This window comes from Corylus avellana, chromosome ca7 (genome assembly GCF_901000735.1).
Source record: "Corylus avellana chromosome ca7, CavTom2PMs-1.0".
NCBI classification, from domain to species: domain Eukaryota; kingdom Viridiplantae; phylum Streptophyta; class Magnoliopsida; order Fagales; family Betulaceae; genus Corylus; species Corylus avellana.
Window position 1 is genome coordinate 20,908,598 of NC_081547.1, and position 10,220 is coordinate 20,918,817.

At 37.4% G+C, this 10,220-nt stretch overlaps 1 protein-coding gene across 1 annotated transcript; it reads right to left on the minus strand.

The window, feature by feature from the left end:
* On the minus strand, positions 1-8,493 carry LOC132186863 (DEAD-box ATP-dependent RNA helicase 15-like). The gene is made up of 12 exons (XM_059600966.1): positions 8,310-8,493; positions 8,100-8,216; positions 6,861-6,961; positions 5,598-5,770; positions 5,193-5,424; positions 4,966-5,084; positions 3,716-3,772; positions 3,446-3,630; positions 786-930; positions 592-675; positions 435-498; positions 1-225 (listed from the first exon to the last, which is right to left on the minus strand). Exons 2-12 carry the CDS (start codon positions 8,210-8,212, stop codon positions 215-217), a joined length of 1,284 nt encoding a protein of 427 aa, XP_059456949.1. The 5' UTR covers positions 8,213-8,216; positions 8,310-8,493; the 3' UTR covers positions 1-214.
* Positions 8,494-10,220: the final 1,727 nt, after the last annotated feature.

A 10,220-nucleotide genomic window follows, 5' to 3' on the forward strand; every position in this document is an offset into this window, starting at 1 on the left:
GAAACAAAAATTTAGCATCTAATAAATTAGTATTGATACATAATAATATCGCATCAGCAATTTAGCTAGGCCCAGAATTACAAGTTCCAAAACAAAGGGAGAAAAGAGTAATAATCAGACAAACATGAATATTGTACATTAAAAACAATAGTACGACTACAACAACTCTGCCCGCTAATGTCTCTGATTGGTTCGTCATCAAAAAACCAATCCATCATGATGGCACTGCATACAACAGGTTTGAAGACAAGTGTAACATTAGGTTTACCAAACATAAGGAATCAAAGTAACAGTCACACTAGTCCTTGAAATGCATCCAATCTCCAACCAGCTAGATTGACATAATAATTTAAAAAAAAAAAAAAAAAAAAAGGCTAAATAAACAATTTTTTTGGTCATTGCTAAATTAACTTTTTGCAAAGAGGATATCTTACTGTAGGTTGACGTGTCAATTTGCTCAGGAAGCTCCTTAATGTCCACCTCAAACCTTGATTGAACCTGAAATACAAAATGACATAAATAGGCAAGCATAAAAATAAATAAAAATAAAGGATAAACTGCACCTGTATTAGTTCAAACTGCCTAAATTACCTGATTAAGAACATCGGAGTCAGCAGCAGATGAAACAAATGTAATTGCAAGCCCCTTGGTCCCGAACCTACCAGCCCTGCCCACCTGTGGAGTATGGCAACCCAAGCCGAGAATGGGAGTGAATTCAATTACAAACTAGTGGCAATAATAACTAACCGTATACATATCATATAGAAGTATTCAAATGAAAGTACCCTGTGCAGGTATGTATCAGCAGAATCTGGCATGTCATAGTTAATAACAATGTTAACACGCTCTATATCGATCCCCCTTCCTACTAAATCTGTTGCCACAAGAATTCTTGATTGCCCCTCCTTGAAATTCTTGTAACGCTTCAACCTGAAAGAAAAACCATACAGAATCAGCCATCAACAAAACTACTCGCTCCCCCAAGTGAAATGATGTTACTTTCATTAACCATTTAATATAACTCCAGGATATTCATTTGAATTCTAAAATCTGACATTCAGTATGTTACACAAAATTACGCTTGCAAAAGAAAATAAATAAAAATAAAAAATAAAAAAATAAAAAGAAAAAAAAGAAAAAGAAAAAGAAAAAGAAAAAGAAAACAGGTACAGAGGATTACATTAGGTGAGCCCTGGAAAGAATATACAGAAGACAACACATTAAAGGTAGGCTGGGTATGTGGAATAGGCTCTTGAAATGGAATAGTAATTCCGTTGTTTGGTTAGTTTTATATTCCAAGTAATAGCCATTTGTTTATAGGTAATCGACAGATATCATTAAAAAGCACAAGGCACCACTAAGAATACAAGAAGTAAACAAAATGAATAACTCTTCGTTAGGAATAGTCATTCCTCAAAATGAGATCGAATAGTCATTCCTTTTATGTGCAAATAGGACATCAATCCTAAATTTACTCGAAAGCCTTCCATTGACCCAAATCAAACCCAATGTTCTGTAACACAGACCCAGCGAGAGCGTTGCTCCACTTCTGGAATAAACTATGGACGCTCCCTCCCTCCCTCAATATGAGAGGAATCACTATTCCTTTTTCTGTGGAATTGATCAACAGGACAGCCTGCCAAAGGGGATGGGAAAGTCATTGTCATTTGTGTATGTGAGAGAGAGATGAATTAATCAACAGGACAGCCATCCAAAGGGGGATGGGAAGTCATTGCTATTTGTTCTCCCTTGCTTTTTTGCAATTTCTGTTCTCTAACTTTTCTGTGATGGTTGGGAGAAAAGGCATATTTTGATCATGTTGATCTTGGGGCTCTGGAGAGAGAGAGAGAGAGACAGGCTGCAGTGGTGATGGTGTTAAGGCTCTCTTCGATTGCACATACTCTATCACCTCCACAACTAATTAGCTCAAACAGTTAGCTGGAAACCACGCCTCTTTAAGTGGAAGTCATTAGTTTGAATCATCTCTTCCCCTCTTTAGATGGAGGTCACTAATTCATTTCCACAACTAATGGACAAATAAAAAGACAGAAAAAAGTGTTTTAAGTGTGCATTTTATCTCGGGCAATAGAAGTATATATGCGTTGATCACATTTAACGAATAGTAAGCAAAAATTGTGTGAAATGAATGATTGAACAAAAAATATATGTTGTAAACTTGTATTTTAAGAAATTTAATTACAATATGATTCTATTCACTAGCATATTGCATTGTACCAAATAGTGGCAGTGTTAAAACTAGTGACCGGGTGGGGAGTGGTATAGGCCAAACGGGCATCCAGAAAATTTTGTACATGGAATTTACTCTTTTTATTTGTATTTTATAAGAAATCATAGTTATTTAGTTGTTATTTAATAACTATAGTTATTCAATTGTAGACTGCAATATTTTTTAATTTTTATTTGATAATTATAGTCTGGGGTAATCTTTAATGAGAACCAAAAAAGAAAAAAGAGTTTTTGTTTGGCCCTTTCCCATAAGATTTCCGGGTTCCGTGCCTAGTTACAACCAAACTAATGATAGTAATAACTATTCCCTTCAAAGTAATAGTTCATCTCCCAATAGAATAGTCATTTTGTGCCCTAATTTTTACACAGAATAAAAAAATATATTACCAATGGGCCAAAAGTGTAGTGGGTATTAAGCACTAGTTACTGCCTTCCATAGTAGCAATAGTACCAGCCGAAGCCCCAAGCGCAACAAGAGTTGGTAATTTTTTACACAATCCGCAAACCCAAAACAAAATTATATGGTTAGGGTTTGGCATAAAAAGGTTTGGGTCATGCTCAGGCAAGAGCCTTGCATAAAGTTCTGGGCACTTTTGGCAAGTATTTAGGGCTCATTGCCAAAACAATTTGGTGTTATTAGCAAATGCTGGTCCTTATTTTGGTGGGTCAAAGGCCAAAACAATTGGGAGGGGGAGAAGCAGATCACATGGTTTACAGACCAACTCCTCCCACTTTCATAAAGTCCCACTCAAAATGCTTCAAGTACATATCATTTGAGTTCCTATATATATATATATATATATATATATATGCTAACTAAACTTAGAACTCAGCGCTTGACTTCACCCAAGTGAGGATCTTTTTCACGCCTCACACCTTGGACAACAAGGTTGCCCTTGCCTTTGACAACATTGTTAGAGACCAACTTAAATCATCCAAAAACATGTATTTGCAAACAAAAATATGCAAAATAAATAATTAGCAGGAAAGTTCTTATAAGACTCCAACATGAAGCAAAACCAAAATCAACCCCACCGTCAACATAAACAGAAGCTTCTCCAGATTATCTAACTATGTCATACAATGGTTGACTGATAGACAAAAATAGAAGCAATAACTTAGCATATAGTTTAAACCAAACGCACAAATGCACCGACTCTTTCCATCACTAAGTGAATCCAAGCAACAGAATGCATACCTTTCCTCCTGAGCCATTCCTGAATGGATGCAGATAGAGGGGAAGTTACACTCCTCAAGTAACTTGTTCAGCTCAGCGGCTCTACTTACACTTTTGACAAAAATGACAACTTGGTTGAAGTCTAATGCATCAAGAAGATCATTCAATTTGCGGTTTTTCTCTCCCTCCTTCAATAAAATATAGTGCTGCAAAGAGAGAGTTAAGAAGACACATGCATTAGTTGAATGAGCACAAACAGTGAACTGATAAGATTGCAACAATGTGTAATACCTGTACAAGACCGTGAAGAGTCAACTTGGTCTCATCATCAACATAAATTTCCATCGGCTGAAAACAATGGTAACACTCAGTGTGTCAAAATACCTTTCTTCAGCATACAGAACTCAACAAGATTGATAAACAAAAAAGATAAACCAGATACCCAATAAATCAATAGTTCTAAAACTCTGATTTATAGATTGAACTTGTGCATCTCTAAAATGCTTGCAACATCCAACTACCATATACCTAGCTGACCCGCTTCTCTCTCCAACCTTTTAGAGAGAGAAGCTCTCCCCTCTACCCCAGTAAGTGTGAGAGTTGTTTCCCCTCCAAGTGAGAGACCTCTCCCTCTGTTGGGAGTGCCCAAAAACGAGGGAAGAGCTCTGCTTCCTCCCTCCCCTCTCCCCACCTCCAATCCTCTCCTTTTTTTTTTTTTTTTTTTCTCATGTGTTTTGGATGCCAGATCTACTGCCCATCGGACTTCATTTTCGCCCAAGCGCAACCCCATCACCTTTGCCACTCTCCTCCACAAGCACATGTACCCCACACCACCATCGCACAAGCCACACACGCTGCTGCACGTTTCACACAGCAGTTTCTTGTCTTTTCTGTACATCCTCTACCTCCACCTTCTCTGCAGGATCCAAATTCTATATCCCCTGAGCATCAACCATAGGGCATCTCCTTGTTCAGACATTGAAGCAGAGCTCCACTTCAATGGCTCCAGTCCAATCAATCTCAGTGCAGTCTACCCTGTTGTAGCTGCCAAGTTTTTTTGCTGGCATAGAAGGTGTTTCTCCAAGTAACCCATCCTTAGGACTACCTCAAAAACCATCATTTCTGACAGCCCCTTTCATGGCATGCATCCCAAGAAGTCATTGGGCCCAGTGTTTTTTATCGACTGCACTAGGGTGATTGTTGGGTTTCTCCAACCCGTCTTGTGTTTCCTTATATATTAAATGCAATCTTGCATAGGAAAAAAATCTACTACATTGAAATATTAAATTGAACCAATAGACTCACTCAGCCCGAGAAAGACCATCACTAACATAGCAAAATGGTTTAAGGCAGTAATCCCAAAGAAAGAAGTGCAAGCACTGCAGGTACTACAAGCACCAGGCATTATGACCTTGCCAATGGCAAGACAAATTGAAAACTAAGCCACAAAATTGCACAAGTGATACAAAACCAGTAAAGCAACGATGTTATGAGAACTTCATTTCCTTGTCCTGACCAAAGAATAGGTGACAGAATACTACCTCTTGCATGAATTTTTTGCAAACAGGACGGATCTCTTTACTAAGAGTTGCTGAAAACATCATTACTTGCTTGTCATGAGGAGTCATCTTGAAGATCTCCTGCACATCTCTCCTCATGTCTGTAAAAGGTATGAGCAAATTGACAACTCAATATAAGAAAATTAATATGGTTAACTACATAAAAGATGCTGTAAATAAAACAACACTATTGCAAAAGAAGATCATACCAAGTGATTCTAGCATCTTATCACACTCATCAAGAACAAAATGCCGAACATTCTTTAATCCAAGATCTTTATCCCTTGCCAGGGCCAATATTCTTCCAGGAGTCCCAACCACAACATGAGGGCATTCATTTTTTAGCATATCCTTGTGAGTCTTGATACTGACACCACCATAGAAGACAGCAACCCTGATGTCAGGCAAATAGGTACTGAACCTCTCAAATTCATGACAGATCTGTAGAAGTTAAAAACAAAAAAAAACAAGAACATTATTAGGAAACAGAAATACAGTATGGAAAATGCAAGTAAAAATACCAACATAGAGATATATGCTCAAGCAAAAAAACATTTTGGATGCTATAACATCATCATAGGTCATTAATCTACTATCACAATCATTTGACATACCTGGTAAGCAAGTTCTCTTGTGTGGCAAAGAATGAGAGCAGCAACTTGACCAGCCACGGGTTCAATCTGCTGCAGAGTCGATAGAACAAAGACAGCAGTTTTCCCCATCCCAGATTTCGCTTGACAGATGACATCCATTCCTAAGATAGCTTGGGGGATACACTCGTGTTGCACTATTGAAGAACCAAACAAAATTGCAGCAGACTAATCCTCAGTAAGTATAAATGACCATCCAGATCCTTTTAATGGAAAGGTTATCAAACCAGTTTTCTTGCCCAAATCATGAATATGGAAGTAGTAGTTACCTGCACAAGATAGAGTAGAAAAAATTCCAGCTCAGGCCAGTATGAGTAATAGTAATATGTGAGATAAGACAATACACAAGTATGTAAGCAGCCAGAACTTGTCACTTCATAAGCCAGACAACCTGTCCCAATCTCAATCACCACAACCAGTAAAATAACAACCCAGATGCCATCGTCACATTTCACAGATAAATTACAGGCAATAGTAACATTCATTGGAAGAAACAAAACCGTCAAGGTTCAATTGCATTATAGAGGGCATTTTGGGTTTCCATTAGAATGCAACATGTGGTACTGGATTAATTAACTGTTCTATTATAGTTTGGCCCTGTGGAAGTACATACAGTAAAGACCTCAATATTGTAGCATACTCTTTTTCACTATATAAAGGGACGGGGAGTTTTGGCTCTTCAACAGGTAATAAAGATAAAAATGAATCAAGAGTAATTTGATCAAGATATGGCAAAAATAGAATAAGCATCCAAATAGCTCACGGCGGAAAGAAACAGTGTAAATAGAACAAGAGTCAAACTAACCCCAGCTGATTTTGCCAATATTGTAAAAAGAGGGGAGGGGAGCTCTTCCCACTTCAACAGGTAATAAAGATAAATATGAATTAAGAGTACTTGATCAAGATATGGCAAAAATAGAATAAGGATCAAAATAGCTCATGGTGGAAAGAAACAGTGGAAATAGAACAAGACTCGAACTAACCCCAGCTGATTTTGCCAAAATGACCAAAACAGCAGGAAGTCAGCAACAATGACATGTAGAATATGCGCAAGGCTAGAAAGGCAAAACCAACTTCGAAAATAGATTATGAACATTTGCAACTCCCCCATCTAGCTTCCAGTTTCTCCCAAGAAAAAAGTGGGATGTTCAGTAACATTTTGCCATGTTGGCATTGACATATTGACAACACACTGAGATATTATGAAAAGATTAGTTAGAAATTTGCCTTCTGATGGATGTTCAAATCCTGAATCCACAATGGCTCGGAGAAGCTCTGGTTTCAACAGGAAGTCTCTGAATCCCGAACTGTGAATCCCCACATAGCCCCTATACAAGAGAAAGTATGTTTAATAGGTTAGAAAAATGTGAAGAAGCCTACAGATATGGAAATTTAACAAAAGATCTAGATGTGGGAGGAGGTCCCACAGAAAAATTGAAAAATTCAATGCAGCACAATATTATCATGAAATCAGCAACTTTTACCAAGATGCACACATGTAAGTATGTAACCCTCATTATATCATGTGGGAAAATTTAATTTTTCGAATACAATAGGAAAGCCTAGCAATAGCTGCAATAGTCAGATGGACTTTCAAACATAATCACCAAATTGATGCCAAATGCAAGATTGAAGTAAGAGAACACCAGCTAAAATTTTTTCAATCATTTCTAGGGCAATTGTGGCAACAAACCCTCACCAAACCACCCTTCCAACATCCCAACTTCTAAACAATTGAAACCAGTTCACCACAAGACTTGGAACACCAAAAGATTCCCAAAACTAGAACAGCAAGAAAAGCAGATGGCACACCATATCACCACCAAGTTGGCACATACAAACATCAATCATCGAGAATGTGGTTACCCTTGAAAGAAATTTACAGAAAAAGAATCTTCCACTGGCCACCATGCAAGCAACAAACCCTGCTTTACATGCCATTATAGTAAACCATTTGTTTCTTCCACAGAATATCAATCCCTAAACCTCTATCCCATCTTCATTAAACCACACCTGAAACCTTAACTATTTATTTTTACTCTTCATTAAAAAAAAAAAATTTAAAAAAAAAACCCGAGTCACCGAGGCTCACTCCCCTACTTGATTTAGTCCAGGTGGAGCTTTTCATCGTTAAGAAGTAAGAAAAAATAAGACTACAAAATATAAACCACGGAATTATATTTCAGTTTCTTTTCAAGTAATAGCCCGTCAGAGCCAAAGTCTCAAATGTCTCCTCCTTTCCTCAGTTTTCTCATTAACCAAACGGAGCACAAGCAAGCACCAAGCAGTAATAAACATAAAACACACAAAACCAATCATAATAATAACAATCAAACCTCTATATACAATTTTACACAAATCCAAACCTGGGTCTAGTATTTTCTTTCTTGTTTTCTATCCCGTGATACAAAAGAATACATATCCGAAACTAGAAAAAAAAATACAAAAAAAGGGAAGGAGACTAACTTCTTGGCGGTATCAGCGAGAGGTCTAGCTGAGGCGGAGTCGGGGGCCTTGGGGTCATCGTCTTCGAAGTCGACGAGCTCTTCCTCGTAGTCGTTGTCCTTCACTTCACCCATCTTCCTACAAAACAAAAGAAATGAAAAAATCAGATTCAATTTCTAGGGTTAGGTTAGAGGTTTTCTGAGAAAATATCAAATTTTTGTCTTTGCTAACCTTTGTGCTCTGGGAGAGAGAGAGAGATTCAGGTTTTGGGGAGTGACTGAGGTATCTGTGAAATTAAAGCAAAAATAAATGAAAAATTTTGGAGAGAGAGAGAGAGAGAAGGGAAGAGAAGAGACCCTGGATCTAGGGTTTAGGGGAGAGAGAGAGAGAGGAAGAGAGAGGAGTTCAATTGGGATAGGGTGGAGGCTTGGAGCGGATATAGGGAAGTGACTCACTGAAGGGAGTGGTTCATTTGACGATATTGACCTCTCGGTAATCTGCTAACCTATTGTTAAAAGCAGCATTCCATTTAGGGATAAAAAGGAAATAAAAATCACACCAGAAAGTCCACAGACTGCGCTTTCGAAATACTGGTTGGGCCATCGGTGGACCGTGGATATTTTAAAGGCCTTGTTTGCTGGTTTAAAATATTTTTGGCTTTTCAAAACAAACAATTTCTCTCAAAATCTTTAACAAACCATTTACTTTTCAAAACATAAAATACTTGTCAAAAACAAAAAAAACAAAATACAAAACATTTAAAACAAACACACACAACACATTTTTTGGTAAATTTTCACACTTTCTTATGTAAATATTTTGAGAAAACATGCGTTTAATTTTTTTAGAGGTTGGGTTGACTTGTTATGTATAGAAATTTTTTTTTAATATATATATATACCCAAAGCTATGCAACTTGGGTGTAGGTCTTTTGTTGAAGGGTGTCCCAAAATCCTTTCCAAATAATGTGAAAAGCACTATTTTGAGAATGAATAGGTGACAAAAGAGAGAGAATGAGAATTTTTTAAGGAAAAAAAATGTTTGTCACATCATTTGAGAAGCATTTTGAGAAGAATTCATTGGGATGTCTAGCATTATCCTTTGTAAAAATGTATTTTTAACGGCCTTCACTTTTTTTTTTTATTTCTATTAGTCAAACTGCGTATACTCCTCCCTCTTATAAACCTTGATGGGTTAAGTTAGGGAAAGATAATTATGTTTGAAATGAAAGTGCTCCCAAAGACCTTGAGGCAAAAATGTTTAGGGGGAGTTCGAGAGGATAGGAGGTTTAGAGAAATGCTAGAAAGACGCGTGGCCATCCCCAACAAACCAGAGATGGTTACACAATCACTTGAAACACAAAATCATCTTCCAAAAAACAAAACACAACACACTTTTTGGAAAGCTATTTGTGAAAATGTGCTTAATTTTTTAGGTCTAACTGACTTATTACTTATTAAAAGATTGAGAGAGAGAGAGAGGGTGGTCATACAACCACCACAATAGGACAGGAGTCGCCACATTAGAGAAGTATAGCCACTTAATCGCCTCAAACACAAAACGCAACACATTTTTTAGAAAAAACTTTTCACACTTTTTCTATAGGGATATTTGACAAAATGAGTGCTTAATTTTTCATATGTAAAAGTTGATTTATTATTTATAAGAAATGGATTAAAAGAAAGTGAGAGATGGTCACACAACCTAGGCCATCTGCTCTTTCTCTCTCTCTCTCTTGTCCCTTTACAGAAATTTGTTCTTTGAGATTTGTCTTCTTCATTTGATAGTCGCTTCAAGAGTAGGGAGTCCTCATTCTCCTCCTCGTTTGTGTTTTCTGGTAAGTAAATGGTAGTTCGAGGTAATTGGGCGGTGAGAGTGTTAGTTCATGAGAGAAAAAAGTAATTACCCCAAAAGAATATTTGGATGCGGCCCAAGGTGCCACATTGTGAGCACAAAAATTTGCACTTTTGTTAATATTGCAGGCTTCTCGAGAAGAGGAGGCCGGTATGATTGCAAGAGTATACGAGATGGCGAAAGAGATTCTCCAATCTTAGGTGAGGCTACTAGGGTGTTGCAAGGCGAAAATCACAATAAAAGAATCATCTCCCATAATAATTTTGTTGAGCCACATGTAGACCACCA

Excerpts from the sequence above, each read along its gene's own strand:
- LOC132186863 (XM_059600966.1), bottom strand. The coding sequence starts at position 8,212 with ATGGGTGAAGTGAAGGACAACGACTACGAGGAAGAGCTCGTCGACTTC. Across the intron at positions 931-3,445 it reads GGAATGGCTCAGGAGGAAAG|GTTGAAGCGTTACAAGAATT; the intron begins GTATGCATTCTG and ends TTTTTCTTTCAG. Across the intron at positions 676-785 it reads CTGATACATACCTGCACAGG|GTGGGCAGGGCTGGTAGGTT; the intron begins GTACTTTCATTT and ends CATACTCCACAG.